Source organism: Aquarana catesbeiana, linkage group LG08 (assembly GCF_042186555.1).
Source record: "Aquarana catesbeiana isolate 2022-GZ linkage group LG08, ASM4218655v1, whole genome shotgun sequence".
Taxonomy (NCBI): Eukaryota; Metazoa; Chordata; class Amphibia; order Anura; family Ranidae; genus Aquarana; species Aquarana catesbeiana.
The window spans coordinates 296,035,018-296,053,555 of NC_133331.1; the positions used below are offsets into that span (position 1 = coordinate 296,035,018).

The 18,538-nt window shown below is 45.1% G+C and overlaps 3 protein-coding genes across 3 annotated transcripts in view; 1 reads left to right on the top strand and 2 right to left on the bottom strand.

Moving 5' to 3' along the window:
• LOC141105471 (uncharacterized) overlaps positions 1–16,151 on the top strand; it is a 120,413-nt gene extending 104,262 nt beyond the window's left edge. Inside the window, exons 19-24 of the mRNA XM_073595321.1 lie at positions 10,675–10,863; positions 10,954–11,026; positions 11,143–11,240; positions 11,330–11,548; positions 11,696–11,816; positions 12,943–16,151. Coding sequence (XP_073451422.1) covers positions 10,675–10,863; positions 10,954–11,026; positions 11,143–11,240; positions 11,330–11,548; positions 11,696–11,816; positions 12,943–13,700 — 1,458 coding nt within the window. The 3' untranslated portion in view covers positions 13,701–16,151. The remainder of the gene's footprint in view (positions 1–10,674; positions 10,864–10,953; positions 11,027–11,142; positions 11,241–11,329; positions 11,549–11,695; positions 11,817–12,942) is intronic.
• LOC141106826 (uncharacterized) overlaps positions 1–18,538 on the bottom strand; it is a 559,651-nt gene that overhangs the window by 399,812 nt on the left and 141,301 nt on the right. The window lies entirely within an intron of this gene.
• Positions 1–18,538, bottom strand: part of LOC141105470 (uncharacterized) — a 205,504-nt gene that overhangs the window by 107,325 nt on the left and 79,641 nt on the right. The window lies entirely within an intron of this gene.

Sequence of the window (18,538 nt, forward strand, 5' to 3'; positions counted from 1 at the left end):
AAAATCCAACAGAGCAGGACATGGAGAAGGGGGTGGAGTTACATAGTTACATAGTTAGTCAGGTTGAAAAAAGACACAAGTCCATCCAGTTCAACATTACAAAAAAAAAAAATATATATCGTACAATCCAATAGACCCAATTCTATACCCACAGTTGATCCAGAGGAAGGCAAAAAACCCCAGCAGAGCATGCTCCAATTTGCTACAGCAGGGGAACAAATTCCTTCCTGATCCCAGAGAGGCAATCGGATTTTCCCTGGATCAACTTTACCTATAAATGCTAGCCAGGTTCATAGCGGACTCTCCCAGGACCCTGGTAATAGTAATGGGGGATTTTAACATGACGATGAATAAGAGCTTAGACAGGTTCCCACCAAAATGCAAAACCAGTGAGGTCACCAAGAGCCCCCTCTTGCAATACTGTGATGAAATAGGGCTGGTGGATATCTGGAGGAGGAGGCATCCGGAAGAGAGGCAATATTCATGCCACTCCAGGACTCATGCCACCTTATCCAGAATTGACCTCGTCCTGGGTAATATGGAAGCACTAAACGTAGTGGAGGAAATAGTCTACGAGCCAAGAGGTGTCTCGGACCACACGCCAGTTATCACCACTGTAAAGGTAGGGGAGCGATACAGTGGGGGTGGCTGGAAGGTTAACCCCTTTTGGCTCGAGCTTATAGGAGAGGAGGAGAAAGTGATGGAAGGCCTGTCTGAGTTTATTAATATTAATTTAGGATCGGCCCCATTGAGGGTAGTCTGGGACTCCCTGAAGGCTTACCTCCGGGGAGCCCTAATTCAGAAAATCGCATATATTAGAAAACAGTCACAAGCAGAGGAATTAGGAGCCAAAGAAAGTGCGAGACTGGCGGAGGCGCAGTTCATAGTAACACCATCCCAAGCTAGCTATGAGTGTTGGGTGAGGAGACAGGAAGAGTATAGCAGGGTACTCCGGGAAAAGATGGAAAAAATTAGATCCTTTCAGAGGCAGAGCTTTTTTGGAGAAGGAGAGCGAGTCGGGGAAGCTCTGTCCCTGATAATCAAGGCAAATGGCCCCCCGATTGCTATACCAGCAATTGAGGGGAGGGAAGGAGTATTAAAAACAACTACCCCTGACATACTGGGTGAATTCAGGTCATACTTTGAGAAACTATATAGTTCATCTAAAACAAATGTGGAGGGGGAAATGCAGGGTTTTTTTGAGGGGCTGGAGATAACTCCAGTAACAAGGGAGGACCGGGAAATGCTGGATGCCCCATTGACTCTCGCGGAGTTGCAAAGGGCAGTGGGAGACATGGCGGGCCAAAAGTCACCAGGCCCGGATGGTCTGCCCATAGAAACATTTAAAAAATATGGGGAGGTACTATTGCCCTTACTCTTGGAGGTATTTAATGGAGCCAGGGAGGATAAAATCTTACCTTCCTCTATGTCGGAAGCTATAATAATAACATTGCTGAAAGAAGGGAAGAACCCAACAGATATGACTTCATATAGGCCCATCTCGCTGTTGTGTTCGGACGTGAAGATCTTGGCGAAAGTATTGGCCGCTAGGCTGAACAAGATAATTTCCAAATTAATACATGTGGACCAGTCCGGGTTTATCCCGGACAGATCCACAAGTACGAACATAAGACGAGTATACCTTAACATGCAAATACCCATAGAAAATAGTGGCAGGAGAGCGGTTCTTTCATTGGACGCGGCCAAAGCCTTCGATTCTCTGGAATGGCACTACTTGTGGAAGGTGCTGGCGGAATACCAGTTTGGCTCTGGGTTTGTCCAATGGCTAAGTTTATTGTACGCTAATCCGAGGGCCAAGGTTAAAATTAATGGACAGTGTTCAGAGTGGTTCCAGCTGAGCAGGGGTACAAGACAGGGGTGCCCTTTGTCCCCCCTGCTTTTCGCCCTGGCAATCGAGTCCTTGGCTGTTGCTTTAAGGATGGCACAGGGTGTACAGGGGTTTAAAAGAAGAAGAGGGGTGGACAAAGTAGCCCTGTACGCCGATGATATTCCGCTGTTTCTGGCAGACACGCAGGAATCATTGGAATCAGCTATGAGGATAATTGAGGAGTTTGGTGTTTTCTCCGGGTTATTGGTCAATTGGGAGAAATCAGTGATTTTACCTATAGACCCCCTGGGTGTACCCCTCCCTCCCCAAGTATCCCAAGTCAAAGTAGTCAGACAAATGAAATATCTGGGGATCAATATATCTAGCGATCCAGGACAGTACATATCCGGAAACCTCGTTCCACTGTTGAAAAAGCTGAAGCAGAAGTGTCGAGTGTGGAGACGCCTACCCCTCTCGGTTGCCGGGCGCTGCAACCTGATCAAAATGGTCTGGCTATCCCAAATTTTATATGTTCTGCAGAACTCCCCTGCTTGGATTCCCAAGCACTGGTTTAAAAAAATCGACAGTGTGTTCAGGGAGCTTATTTGGAAAAATGGGGTGGCTAGGATCGGTTTGCGGACGTTGCGGCAACCAGAGGCGAAGGGCGGCCTGGCGGTACCAGACCCACGAGACTATTTTTTAGCAGCCCAATTGCAACAGGTGGGAGGTAGCAATAGGCTAGGGGATGAAGGAGTGGGGGGTAGTATTCTGTTGAATGACACTGCTCACGACACAATTGCGGAGGGATTAGAGGCAGACTCATTTTGCACTAAATGCCCCACTACCCGGATGATGGTTAAGGTGTGGGTACAAGCCAAAAAAATTTTGGGATATACTGGCTTTGCAGAATTCTCCCCACTTTGGGATAACAACAGCCTCAATGAGCTTAAAAAGATGGGACGTTTCGAGGAATGGGACCGTCAGGGTATCCACTACTTGGCACAGATGTACAGGGTTGGGAGGTTAAAATCTTTTCGTGAGCTGGTAGAGGAATACGCAATCTCCAATAGGTCATTTTATAGATATTTGCAAATTAGACATGCCCTGGAGGCACAATTCGGGAAGGAAACACCAGTATGGTGTGAAATGGCCTCTTTGAGAAAGCTGATTGACGCAGGCTCTACGAGGGGTTTGATCTCTGGCTTGTATGGATGCCTGAAGGCATCAGCCCAGGAAGGTATGGTGGAAAATAAAAATAGGATTAAATGGGAGAAAGATGTGGGAGCACTGTCTGATGATCAATGGGAGTATGTCTTGTCGCTAGGGCCCAGGGTTACTCTCTCTCCTTCACAGGTGATGTCTCACTTCTATTTATCCTATAGGGCATATTACACACCCCTGAAATTATTCGAGTGGGGTAAGAGACCTGACCCAAAGTGCCAAAGATGTGGAGGGGGGCACGGAGATTTGATTCACATGTTTTGGCGATGTCCCAAATTGCATAGATACTGGAAGGGAGTGGTGGAAAAAATAAACGCAGTGCTTGGGACGTCGCTGAGGTTGGAGGCGAGAGAGTGCCTATTGGGACTGACGGAGGATAAAGCGATATCAAAGGACATACAGACAGCAAGGGTTAGATGCCTGTTCCAGGGAAGAAAGCTCATTGCACAGCGCTGGCAGAGAAAGGAGGCGCCGACGGTGCCAGAATGGGAGAATGCAGTAAGGGAGGTGATCTGTAGGGAAAAGTACATATATAAGAAGAGGGGTAATTATAAGAAATTTGAAAATATATGGAAAATATGGCTAGACCAGGACAAGGTCAGAACAGAAGGGGGGGTGGGGCAGGATGGTATGGGGCGGGTCTAGTCTTAAGAAGTATGGTAGAGTAAATGGCGGGAGGCTGGATAGGGGGTGGGGTGAGGGAGTAAAATGGGGGGGGGGGGAAAGAAGAAACCATCTTGAAAGCTTACTGCACACGGGTATTTTGAACTGGTATATTTTGAATTAATGGATAAATGCTAGTACCCAGTTATATTATGTACATTTAGGAAAGAATTCAGGCCTTTCTTAAAGCAATCTACTGAGCTGGCCAGAACCACCTCTGGCGGGAGTCTATTCCACATTTTCACAGCTCTTACAGTGAAGAAACCTTTCCGTATTTGGAGATGAAATCTCTTTTCCTCCAGTCGTAAAGAGTGCCCCCTTGTCCTCTGTGATGACCATAAAGTGAATAACTCAACACCAAGGTCACTATATGGACCCCTTATATATTTAAACATGTTGATCATATCCCCCCTTATTCTCCTCTTCTCAAGAGTGAATAAATTCAGTTCCTCTAATCTTTCCTCATAGCTGATCTCCTCCATGCCTCTTATCAGTTTGGTTGCCCTTCTCTGCACTTTCTCCAGTTCCCCGATATCCTTTTTGAGAACTGGTGCCCAAAACTGAACTGCATATTCCAGATGAGGTCTTACTAATGATTTGAACAGGGGAGCAAAATGATATCTCTCTCTCTAGAGTCCATACCTCTCTTAATACAAGAAAGGACTTTGCTCGCTTTGGAAACCGTAGCTTGGCATTGCATGTTATTATTGAGCTTATGATCTACCAAAACCCCCAGATCCTTCTCCACTACAGATTCCCCCAGTTGTACTCCCCCTAGTATGTATGATGCATATTCTTAGCCCCCAAGTGCAGAACTTTACACTTCTCAACATTAAACCTCATCTGCCACATAGTCGCCCAATCAGACAGAGCATTGAGGTCAGCTTGTAAATTGGAGACATCCTGTAAGGATGTTATTCCACTGCATAGCTTGGTGTCATCTGCAAAGACAGAAATGTTACTTTTGATCCCAGACCCAATATCATTTATAAAGATATTAAAGACTAAGGGTCCCAACACTGAACCTTGGGGTACACCACTTATAATCTTAGACCATTCAGAGGAAAAATCATTAACCACTTCTCTCTGAATTCTGTCTTTTAGCCAGTTTTCTATCCATTTACAAACTGATATTTCCAAGCCTGTAGACGTTAACTTACACATGAGCCGTGTGTGCGGAATCCAAGTATACCACGACCACAGCCACCCCTCTGTCCAAGGTTTTACTTACCTCTTCATAAAAAGAAATCAGGTTTGTCTGACAACTTCTGTCTTTCATGAATCCATGCTGTCTGTTGCTTAAAATGTTTTTTTCCAGCAAGAACTCGTCTATGTGGTCTTTTATTAAATGCTCCAGTATCTTCCCGACTATAGAAGTTAAACTAACAGGTATATAGTTACAAAACAATCTGCAGCACTGAGCCCTGTGCTGCATCATTCCGAGTTGCAAACACAGTTACCCAGTGTACTGTGAACAAAATATATCGTCTCTGACCATGCTTGCTGGACCACGTGTCAGCAGTAACGTGGACCTTGCTGCTGTATGCTTTGCCCAACAATGCCAAAAAATTGCCTTCCACATGATGGTACAAAGCTGGAATGGCCTTACATGCAAATGCATACCAACTGGGAAACTGCCATTGTGGTACAGCACATTCTGCAAATTCATGGAAGGGGCAAAATCCACCAGAAGGAAAGGCAGGAGTTGTAAAGCTAGCAGTTTGGACAAGCTGGTCATGTGGATGGCAGGGAGTATTTTTTGTTTCACTGCAGCAGCTGGGGCAGAGATATTTGCCTGCTATACTCTACAGCTGGTGGTGTGCTATTGACAGACATGTTGCAAGGAACTGTAACACCCTTCCCTATACCATCATCCCTGTCAGTGGAGGCTGCTGAGAGGTCATAAGATATAGTAGGGGTAGATCTGAAAGGTGAGGAGGAGAAGAATTGATTCCCCTTTTTGTGGCTTTCAAGTGCTCTTGCCAACAGGCTGAGTGGTGGGAGGTTAAATGCCCTGTCAAGCATGTGTTACCCAAATAGCTGGTGTTCTTGCCATGCTTGATCTGCTTGTGGCAGAGACTGCAAACTGTAACAGTGAGATCAGCCACACATGTGCTAAATAAGGCCTACAGCTGAGCTGTGGGAAGTGGGCCCGGAGTTAACAGCTCTACAATGTGATGGAATAGGGTGGCTGCTCTCTACTCTTCTATGATGGCTGCCTCATTGGGGTTGTTTCTCCCCCTCACTTTCCTCCTCTTCTCTATCCAGGGTAAAAAGAAAAACAAATCAGCGCAATCAAAAACCCTATACCGAGATAGCTGCTGAACACCAGGGTCAATAATCACAAATCCCTCAAGAGAATATAAAATAGATAGTGCAGCGCTAAAATCAAGTCCACATATCAATCAATAAAACACCATCCATGTGATCTTCGGTGATATATGGATACAGCATGCAGGTGACTCCATGGGTATATGTAAAACCTCCATGGGTATATGTAAAAATGTTGCGTCCCTATGGACGGGGACTTCATCAGCAGATACAATATGATACCATCCAATTGTGCCCACAAGGGAAGGTGTATTTGACCCTCTATAATCAAAGGGTCCCCTCAGTGAGGTGAGAGGCCATCTTTATTACTGGCGGAGGTTTTATATATACCCACGGAGTCACCTGCATGCTGTATCCATATATCACCGAAGATTACATGGATGGTGTTTTATTGACTGATATGTGGACTTGATTTTAGCGCTGCACTATCTATTTTATATTTATCTTCTCTATCCAGGACCCAGGTCGCAGGACCTCATCATCCTCATCCCCTCCATCATCATCATCACTGGAGCCAACTCGGCAATACGCTGTGGCTGGGGAAACATGACTGCCAATTTGTTGTTTACCAGTGTTCTCCCCTCTCTGTAGGCTCTGTTCCTACCTTCTACCTCAGAACAAACATCAGAATCAAGTAATGGCTGTGCATCATCAAGGAGCAAGTTGCTGATGCTGTGTTCAAATAACTCAACTAACTCCTCCATGCATGATGCTGGGGCTATGGCAGGAGTAGCTGTGAACAAGGAGGCAGAAATAGTCTCTCTGGCAGCTGCGATGGACTGCTCACTAGTGTCAACTCATAGAAGATGTCCTCCAGAGACAGCTATCATGGAATACTAGAGAGCAGCCACAATATTTAATCATGTTGTGAAGCGGTTATCTCCCGGCCCACTTCCCACAGCTCAGCTGTGTGGGCCTTTTTTAGCACATGTGCAGCCGATTGCACTGTTGCAATTTGCAATCTCTGCCGCAAGCAGATCAAGCATGGCAAAACGCCAACCATTTGGGAACCACATGCTTGACAAGGCATTTAACCTCCCACCGCTCAGCCCGTTGGCAAGAGCACTTGAAAGCCACACGCAAGGCACACAATTCTTCTCCTCTTCACTCCTCACCTTTCAGGTCTACCCCTGCTATATCTCATGACCTCCCAGCAGCCTCGATGGATAGGGATGATGGTATATCGAAAGGGTGTCACTGGTCCCTGCAGCAAGACTGCCAGCAGCACACCACCAGCTGTAGAGTATAGCAGGCAAATTTCTCTGCCCAGCTGCTGCATTGAAAACAAATACTCTCCCTGCCACCCACATACCCAGTGTCTAATTTCCAGCTTGTCAAAGCTGCTAGCTTTACAACTCCTGCCTTTCTGTCAGGTGAATTCTGCCCCCTTCCATGAATTTGCAGAATATGCTGTACCACAATGGCAGGTTCCCAGTCGCTATTTCTTTGCACGTAAGGCCATTCCAGCTCTATACCATCCTGTGGAAGGCAATGTTTTGGCATCGTTGGGCAAGGCAGTCAGCAGCAAGGTCCCCATTACTACTGACACGTGGTCCAGCAAGCATGGTCAGGGATGATATATACACACTGGGTAACACTGCAACTAGGAAGGATGCAGGACAGGGCTCAGTGCAGGAGCTTGTTTTGTCACCATGTCTACATACAATTCTTGTATGTTTCGTTAAGAAAAATAAACAGACTTATTTTCAAGAGTACCTATGTAGGATTATGGTGTGAAGGTACCACCAACATCCTAAACCCAACTTTTCCACACCTGTTACTTCTATCCAAAGTCTGTGAGGGAGACACCAGATTTTATCTAAAAAAAAAACATTTTTAAGCTAGGCCTGAGTGTACTATAATTTGGCTTGCTCACTGTGGTGCAAAACTTTGTTATTTCCATCCAAGGTCTGCCAAAGAGACACCACAATCCAAAAAAATCTCTAATCTTGTTCTAAATGCACTAAGATATGGCCTCATCATACAGACTGGCTCCCCAAGCCATTGTCTCCAAAATAAAGAAAGATTGCAGGGGAAATTTCTTTTTTTTTTTAATAAATGTAATTTTTGCTGCGGCAGGTTTTATACTTGGTACAGATGCACCACTTTACAGGCAGACTAAGGGGACCACCCAGGCACTATATTTAAAGGAAGTTTTCATTTTTATTGTTTCACTTTAATCATGATTAAAATAACTGCTCATTTAAAAACCCCATACCCTTTTTATGGCCAATAATTTGCATACAAGCCTTCAAAATGGGCTTTTGATTTTTCAAGTTCAGGTCCCATAGACTTTAACAGGAAATTAAATTACGGTAGCAGTTTGGGTCTGAACTTTTGCAATCCTCGAGAATTCTGGTGCGAACCAAACTGGAAGGTGTTCGGCCCAACTCTATCCCTTACATTGGTGACCAAAGGAAGAAGGACCCCTTTTATCAGTGTAGTGGTCCCTTACATTGGCGATCAATGGGAAAAGGACCCCCTTATATCAGTGGTCAGTGGGAGAAGGACATTTTTACATTGTCATCAGTAAGAAGACTGCCCTCCTTACTGATCATTGATGTCAGTTGTTACTGAGAGACAGAAATAGTTCATTGGTCAAGGAACCCCTAAAAACCTTTGGAGGAACCCTGGCTGAGAAAGATTGGACTAAGCAGTAATATATTTCTCTCCCCCCTTGGTGGGAGTGAAGATGACCCCATCTATAAGGATATACAGCACAAGGCCGTGTTCACACTACGAGACGTTTCTCAGGGCTGCAGTTCCTCTGAGCTCCACAAGGTGGTGATCTCACTCTTACCCAGACAGGAAGTCTCTATGGAAGACAGGAAGTGACGTCAGTTACAAACAGGACGTTCCGGGTGAGAGGTGAGTCAGGAGGAAGTAGAGAAGAGACATTGTTAGAACTGGCAGCTGAGGAGGTAATAAGATCTTATTTTATATTTACACCCAGTAACCCCCCCCCGTCATGTCCGTCCTCTTCCTCCATAGTCACTGTGATGTCTTTTATCCCCGGTAGATCAGGATACACACAGGTTACCTTTTTTATAGGAGCAAAAATGCATATGTTACCGCGTGTGAAAAAAACTATTTGTTTTTTTTTAAAGCCCAGCTCCGGGGAAATGAAAAATGACCGAAATCAAAATGAGCATTTAACCCTTACATAGCGGGGGGAGCTCAACTCCAAGGGTTACATGATTGTTTCGGTGTAGGGAACCAGGAAAAACACGGTTACTTACGTTTGCTCCCCGGCTGTCAGCACTCTCCTCTAATCCCCTACGATCGCGCTGTCCTCCCATCTCTTCTTTTATTTTGAATTATAGTATAAATGTTATTTATAAATGGACCCCTAGGTAACCCAATTTACTTGTTCCAATTCACATTTGTGCAGCCCACCAATTAACCCCTTATATCCCCATCTGAATATTGTACAACCAACCAACCGATACAACCAAAAATTCTCCACTGTCCGTCTACAGAGAAACCCGCAGAGATCACATGACCACATCACTGAGGATGGAGGAGGACCGGAGTCACATGACTGAGAAGATACTAAACCTCACCCTGGAGATCATCTACCTGCTGACCGGAGAGGTGAGGAGGATTCTGGGAGGTCACATGACATCACTCTTATCTCTATTAATAAAACACAGACCTGACCGGAGAGGTGAGGAGGATTCTGGGAGGTCACATGACATCACTCTTATCTCTATTAATAAAACACAGACCTGACCGGGGAGGTGAGGAGGATTCTGGGAGGTCACATGACATCACTCTTATCTCTATTAATAAAACACAGACCTGACCGGAGAGGTGAGGAGGATTCTGGGAGGTCACATGACATCACTCTAATCTCTACTAATAAAACACAGACCTGACCGGAGAGGTGAGGAGGATTCTGGGAGGTCACATGACATCACTCTTATCTCTATTAATAAAACACAGACCTGATCGGAAAGGTGAGGAGGATTCTGGGAGGTCACATGACATCACTCTTATCTCTAGTAATAAAACACAGACCTGACCGGAGAGGTGAGGAGGATTCTGGGAGGTCACATGACATCACTCTTATCTCTATTAATAAAACACAGACCTGACCGGAGAGGTGAGAAGGATTCTGGGAGGTCACATGACATCACTCTTATCTCTATTAATAAAACACAGACCTGACCGGAGAGGTGAGGAGGATTCTGGGAGGTCACATGACATCACTCTTATCTCTATTAATAAAACACAGACCTGACCGGAGAGGTGAGGAGGATTCTGGGAGGTCACATGACATCACTCTTATCTCTAGTAATAAAACACAGACCTGACCGGAGAGGTGAGGAGGATTTAGGTTTCTAAGGCTGGCCATAGATTATGCAATTTTCTTTCCTTCAACCACAGGTTGAAGGTTAGAAAAATTACTCTATTTCTCCATCAGTACAGTCAGTGTTGATGGGGGAGTCCCTCCCACTGCTCTATTGTATTCTGACAAGGGAAGTTTCCAAACTATAGCCATCGGCAGTGATCGTACAAAAAAAAACAGGCTGGTTTTACTAAAGTCAATCGATATAATGACTTCAGTACAAGCAGCCTGCCCATAGATGGTATGAAACTCATCTGGTTCCTGTTGAACTGGCCAAATTTGGACCTGTCTGTGGCCGTGTTTACATGATATTCCTATTGGTTTTTCAATACAGAGATTTCCTCTTGTGAAGTCAGGTGATCATATGACCATCACAGTGCCTCCATGTGACTCCCTAAAACCTGAGAGACACAACATGGAGAAGATTCTAGAAGTCACCAAGAAGATGATGGAGCTGCTGACAGGAGAGGTGAGGAGGATTCTGGGCCAGCAGATGTGTCTGGATGGTGACTGTATCTTTGTAAGTATCAGGTGATGTCACTGTCAATTCTCTATGTAGGAGTATTTAGAAGGACACAAGGATCTCTACAAGGACGTCATGATGGACAATCAGCCGCCCCTCACATCACTGGGTAAGAGGAGACTTTATTGTAAAGGAGAGAGCAGTACGGAGGGTCCACCTAGATCCCCCATCATCTGATAAACACATAGAAACAATGTATTCAGTCAGTGTGTGTGTTTCCTACAGATGGATCCAGTAATGGGAACCCACCAGAGAGATGTCCCCGTCCTCTGTATTCCCGGGATTCCACACAGGAAGGTCACACCATCCCTCACCATCATCAGGTAGATGAGGAACAATCACTGATAGTTTCATTAGGATCTGTACATTATCTGAATTGTTACAATTGATGCCATTTTTATTATATATTCAGAGTGGAAACCTGAGAGATTCTAAAGTTGTTGTTAAAGTTGAGATAAAAGAGGAGGATGATGAGGATGGGGTGAGGGAGGAATCAGAGTTTCCAAAAGAACACAAAGATCTGTACCAGGACACCATAGTGGAGTCATCCAGCTACAGAAACCCACCAGGGAGATGTCACCGTCCTCTGTATTCCACACAGGAAGGTCACAGCTATGGACACCATCATCAGGTTGGTGGGAAGGAGTGTCCAGAACACAAAAGTTACTCATGTAGACAATGTGTGGACCCTACAAGATGATTTTTATTTTCTATTTGGTCTCACATTATTAGAAGTTATATTTTACAGATGTTATTGTTGATCCTTCCCTTGGTTTAGGGAGAAGAGCTGATAGATATACAAGTTGAGGTTAAGGCAGAAGAAGAAGAGACGTATGTGGAGGAGGATGGAATAACGGGCACATTTATAAAGGAGGACACTCCTACAGAGATCAGCACAGGTGGGTCATTAACACTAAATACATTCCTCCACCCATACTGCTCACTGATTGGTCCAGAGTAGGGCAATCGCTTGGCACTAAGAGCATGTAAGACATGATTTATGTATCTAGACTGGATTTATGGAAATTCTGGGGTTCAGTTGGCAGCAAAATATTGATTTTCACCAAAGGTGTTCCTTAACATCGTCATCTAATGCACGTACTTTAGATCTTCTGCCCCATGCCGGGTCTACCAATATCTCTGACATAACAATTCTCCGGGGTTACTTGCTCTGTTATTTGCTGGCTGTGCCGGGTGGAGGGATATGTCTGTATAGTCTCAGACCCAAGTCACTGAGTGCAGTCTCAGGATATGGGAGGCAGCGGTGTGGGACCTCTATAACTTGTCTCCAGTAAACATATAACCTTCCACTGATTACTGATTGCCAATATTTTGAGTCCTGACCCCTGCACTTTATACTCTATGTTGTACATTACATACTTCTGACTTCTGCTCTCTCCCCTCCACCCACTGCTATATATACACATAATATGTATTCTCTTTTGTTACACCCATTTCCTACCAGCTGGACATTTTATATCTGATGATTTGATTGGAGCACAGACTTTTACATGTTGATAATAATGTGATAACATCCTCCAACTTTGGAATCTTCAACAGAAAAGTGATAATGAGGGAGGAGTCAATAACCCAATGATGGTGGTCTTCAGGATCAGTCCAGTCTTCATCTTGTTTTTTTCTGCCCCCCATCCTCACTCTCTGACCTCTGGTGGGGCTCAGCCCTGCTGTTATTCATGACTACATCATGGACTAAATAAGGAAATGCAGGACTTCTTGTGTTGGGAAGATGGCAATGAGTGATAGAGGGGGAGGGGACACTCGTCCTATGATCCCCTCATCACTGTCACCCCTATAAAAGACAGTTCTCGTTGTTTCCTCACACTCTGACTAAGGTCCGTGAATAAAGAAATGAACTGGTAGGAGATCTGAGGACCCATTTACTAGTTACCTTGAGGGGGGATCTATAAGATCCTCAGAGACAAAGCTGCCTGATGTGGGCGGAGTCCTGGTTTAGGGGAACCAATCTGCTCATGTCTAGTAATAATCTTTGTATTTCTATTTTAGTAGATGGACGGGAGATGAGGAAAACCTCAGAGGATTGTCTCACTTTGTCTCCAGACTGTAAAGTAGAAGATGAGGACATCACACAGTATAGTCCAGGAGAAAACCCGGCTACCTCAAATGTCCATCCGGCACCACACAGTGTAGATGGACCATCGTATTCCTCTTATCCTGAGGAACCTCAGACTGTGAGGGGCGGTGCCAGACCATCGTATTCCTCTTATCCTGAGGAACCTCAGACTGTGAGGGACGGTGCCGGACCATCGTATTCCTCTTATCCTGAAGAACCTCAGACTGTGAGGGAAGGTGTTGTCCTTCCAACAGATAAGAGGTTTCCTTGTACTGAGTGCGGAAAGACTTTCTATTCTAAATTCAGTCTTAAGGTTCATAAAAGAACTCACACAGGGGAGAAGCCGTATTCCTGTCCTGATTGCGAGAAGTGTTTTTCTCATAAATCTCATCTTTACATACATCAAAGACTGCACTCCGGTGAGAAGCCATATTCTTGTTCTGAGTGCGGGAAATGTTTTGTACAAAAATCAGATCTAGTCAAACATCAGAGATCTCACACAGGGGAGAAGCCGTATTCCTGTAGTGAGTGCGGGAAATGTTTTTCAGATAAATCCAATCTTCACACACATCAGAGATTGCACACAGGGGAGAAGCCGTATTCCTGTCCTGAGTGCGGGAAATGTTTTTCTCATAAGTCCAATCTTTATACACATCAGAGATTACACATTCGGAAGAAGGCACTGTCCTGAGTGAGGGAATTGTTCCTCACTGAAGTCCTGTCTTCCTGTACATCAGGTCCCAAACAACCCTTGAGCTGTATTAGTGCCTTGGGGGCCGGAAATTTCTTGTATATGAATGTTGCTGGACATGTGGGGAAGAAGCACACCATGATATACACCTCAGATATACTCCATGGCTGATCTTCATCATGTAAGAAACAGTTGATAAGGAGATCAGAGATCACCAAAGACATGGATGAAGTGTTGTACCATGTTGGCCATTGATAGCAGGAGAAAAATAAAAATGGAGTCATTACCTCTCATTGGCTGAGTACATTTTGTGGTGTAGAGCAAGGTTTGGCAAATCATTTTCTCAGGAGGCCACATGAGAATCTGGGACTGTTGCAGAGGGCCGAATTTAATTCTGCTCAATATTAATTTTGGAGGCCCACGATAAAATAGATAGATCAAATAGATATAATACATCTTCCATCAAAACGATTTACAGATTTAGAAATGCAGGTCTTAGGCCTTGGACTGAATTTTTGTCCTGACCAGCCCATAGATCAATTTGCAGTGCCAATCGTTCCAGGGAGGACATGTCTATGTACCTGTGCCACATTATCCTATGGCATAGATACATAGATGATATCCTCCATCATGTGCCAATCTGTACCCAGGGAGAGGGAGCGCCAATTATGTGCCAGGGAGGACATGTCTATGTACCTGTGCCCCATTATCCTATGGCACAAATACATAGATGATATCCTCATAGTATGGATGGGTTCAAAACAGGCCCACGATAAAATAGATAGATAAAATAGATATAATAAATCTTCCATCAAAACGATTTACGGATTTAGAGTTTTGGGTCTTAGGCCTGGGATTGAACTTTTGTCCTGACCAGCCCATAGATCAATTTGCAGTGCCAATTGTTCCAGGGAGGACATGTCTATGTACCTGTGCCACATTATCCTATTGCACAGATACATAGATGATATCCTCCATCATTTGCCAATCTGTACCCGGGGAGAGGGAGCGCCAATTATGTGCCAGGGAGGACATGTCTATGTACCTGTGCCCCATTATCCTATGGCACAGATACATAGATGATTTCTTCCATCATATGCCAATTTGTACCTGGGGGGGCGAGAGTGCCAATTTTTTACCAGGGAGGACTTATTTATGTACCTGGGCCACATTATCCTATGGCACAGATACATAGATGATATCCTCATAGTATGGATGGGTTCAAAACAGGAATTGAGGGGAGGTACATGATTTTAATTTAAAGGTTCACACACAGATTTGGTATAAAGATTTCATTTCTGGATATTAAAATTTGAACTCAAGAGGACGGGAGGCTAGCTACCTTGATTTATAGAAAAGAGACAAGAGTCACTACTAATCTAAGGGCAAACAGTGCCCAATCTAGAGCATTAATTAGGAGAATTCCACATGGGCCGTATTTTAAGAAGATAGAGGAACTGCTCAGAAGATGTAGATTTTCAAAGATAGGCAGCAGCGTTGAGGGACCGCCTGCTATTACGTGGGTATAGCAAGAAATCCCTTAAAAAAGCAGACAACAGGGAGGTTGCTTTCAGAACTCCTCCTTGGCCCAATTAAAAGAAAAGATCCAGAGACAGTTACATTTATCACTAAACATACGTGTCATTGGGAGGAATTGTACCCCATCACTGGGGTCATTGGGAGGAACTGTGGCCCACCGTTGATGTAATTGAAAGGAATTGTGGCCCATCATTGGTGTCATTGAGAGGAATTGTGCCCCATTACTGGTTTCTTTGGGAGGAATTATGGCCCATCATTGTGTCATTGAACGGAATTGTGCCCCATCAACGGTTTCTTAGGGAGGAATTGTGGCCCATCGTTGGTGTCATTGAGAGGAATTGAGTCCCATCACTGGTTTCATTGAGAGGGATTGTGTCCCATCACCGATGTCATTGTTGGATGTCATTTTGAGAAACTGTGCCCCATCGTTGGTGTCATTGGCAGGAATTGTGCCCCATCGTTGGTGTCATTGGGAGGAATTGTGCCTCGTTATTGGTGTCAGTGAATGAAATTGTGCCTCTAAGGCCAAAAAGCATGCAGAGGGCCGCATCCGGCCACCGGGCGCAGTTTGGAGACCACTGATCTAAAGCACTGGAGAAATATTGGTCCTTGTTAAGCTCAGATGAAATAATTGGTAACTATGTAAAGTCTCACCCCAGGGGTGGTTTATAGATGATGTACATCCTTCAGAGATAGGTTGGTAAAAGAACATTTTGCCCCAGAACCTACACAGAGATAAAGGCCCAATGAAACTTTCAGATGTGGCAGTTGCCCTGAATGCCCATTCATTAACCACCTGCCTAGCAAGCACTAACGCATCCTTCCTGCCCAGGCCATTTTTCAGCTTTCAGTGCTGTCGTACTTTGAATGACAATTGCGTGGTCGTGCTACACTGTACCCAAACAAATTTTTTTTTCTTCACACAAATAGAGCTTTCTTTTGGTGGTATTTAATCACTGCTGGGTTTTTTATTTTTTACAAAAATTTTGAAAAAAAAAGGTTTTTAACTTTTTTTCTGTCAGTAAATTTTGTAACTAAGTAATTTTTTGCCTTCACTGATGTGCGCTGATGAGGCGGCACCGATGGGCACTGATAGGCTGAACTGGTGGGCATTTATAAGGTGGCACTTATGGGCACTGATGAGGTGGCACTGATAGGCGGCACTGATGGGCACTGTTAGGTGGCACTGATGGGCACTAATCGGCGGCACTGGTGGGCACTGATAGGCGGCAGTGGGGGGCACTGATAGGCTGCACTGGTGGGCACGGATAGGCTGTACATATGGACACTGATGGGCATTGATGGGTGGCACTGATGGGCGACACTGATGGGCATTGATGGACAGCAGTGATGGGCAGCACTGATTGCCAGCACTGACTGGCATGGCTAATGGGCACTGATTGCTGCCACTGGTGAGCACTGTATGCTGGCATTGGTGGGCACTGTATTGTGACACTATATTTCTTTATTGTAATCAGGGCACTGATGATCAGTGCCCTGATTACATACCTACATGTCCCCCTGTGAGGAGATGCCGCTGATCGGCTCTCCTCGCCACACACTCTGTCAGTGTGAGGCGAGCCAATTACCGGCATCTTCGTGTTTACATGTGACCAGATGTGATTGGACACAGCGGACGCGGCTCTTTACACAGATCGAGGTCGCGCCGTGTCCTAGCAACATGGTGCGACCCCGAGCTGCACCGCCCCGCCGCCACGTATATTATACTGGAAATGGAAAGATAGTCTCCCCGATTGGTAGACATGTAGGTGTAAGCCACAATTTTGATGTAACAATGATGCATTTTTTGGGGAATTTTGACAAAATAATTCTACGAGAAACTCATTGGATACAACATCTCAAAGTCTGTAAATGTTATATTCCTTTGCACTGCACTCTGGACCATTATTCATGGTTAACTCTAAACTGATGACCTGAGGTGAAGTCACTCACCTCTTGATAAGAGGAGCCATTTAATAAAATGTGGTATTATTGGCACTATCTCCAGGACTATGCTACCCTTCTACCCTATGATCCTTTGGAGGGTTTCACAAAGGTATGCTTTCGACTCCAGACATCTAGACTGGCTTCCAGCTGTCCAACCCCTTCCCTCATTCCTTTCCCCCTCCTTCCCTGCAGCCCCCCCTCCTTTTTTTCCCCCTCTTTCTCTTCCCTCCTTTCCTATCTTTCTACATCTGACATATTTGGCCCTCGGCCTTACCTTCTCCCTTTGTCTCTTTAGTCCTTGGCCTTACCTTCTCCCTTTGTCTCTTTAGTACCTGGCCTTATCTTCTCCCTTTCTTTTTTTAGTTCTCAGAACTTATCGTCTCCCTTTCTCTCTTTAGTCCGCGGCCTTATCTTCTCCCTTTCTCCCTGGCCTTATCTTCTCCCTTTCTCTCTTTAGTCCTCGGCCTTATCTTCTCCCTTTCTCCCTGGCCTTATCTTCTCCCTTTCTCTCTTTAGTCCTCAGCCTTATCTTCTCCCTTTCTCTTTTTAGTCCTCTGCCTTATCTTCTCCCTTTGTCCCTGGCCTTATCTTCACCCTTTGTCTCTTTAGTACCCGGCCTTATCTTCTCCCTTTCTCTCTTTAGTCCTCGGCCTTATCTTCTCCCTTTCTCCCTGGCCTTATCTTCTCCCTTTCTCTCTTTAGTCCTCAGCCTTATCTTCTCCCTTTCTCTTTTTAGTCCTCTGCCTTATCTTCTCCCTTTGTCCCTGGCCTTATCTTCACCCTTTGTCTCTTTAGTACCCGGCCTTATCTTCTCCCTTTCTCTCTTTAGTCCTTGGTCTTATCTTCTCCCTTTCTCTCTTTAGTTCTCAGACCTTATCTTCTCTCTTTAGTCCCCGGCCTTATCTTCTCCCTTTCTCTCTTTAGTCCTCCGCCTTACCTTCTCCCTTTAGTCCTCGGCCCTACCTTCTCCCCTTCTCTCTCTAGTCCTCGCCTTACTTTCTCCCTTTCTCTCTCTAGTCCTTACCTTACCTTCTCCCTTTCTCTCTTCAGTCCTCGGCCTTACTTTCTCTCTTTAGTCCTCGGCCTTACCATCTCCCTTTCTTTTAGTCCCCGGCCTTATTGTCTCCCTTTCTCTCTTTTAGTCCCCAGCTTTACATTCTCCCTTTCTCTCTCTAGTCCTCACCTTACCTTCTCCCTTTCCCTCATTAGTCATTGGCCTTACCTTCTCCCTTCCTCTCTCTAGTCCTCACCTTACCTTCTCCCTTTCTCTCTCTAGTCCTTGCCTTAACTTCTCTCTTTCTCTTTTTAGTCCTCGGCCTTACCTTCTCCCTTTTTCTCTCTAGTCCTTGGCC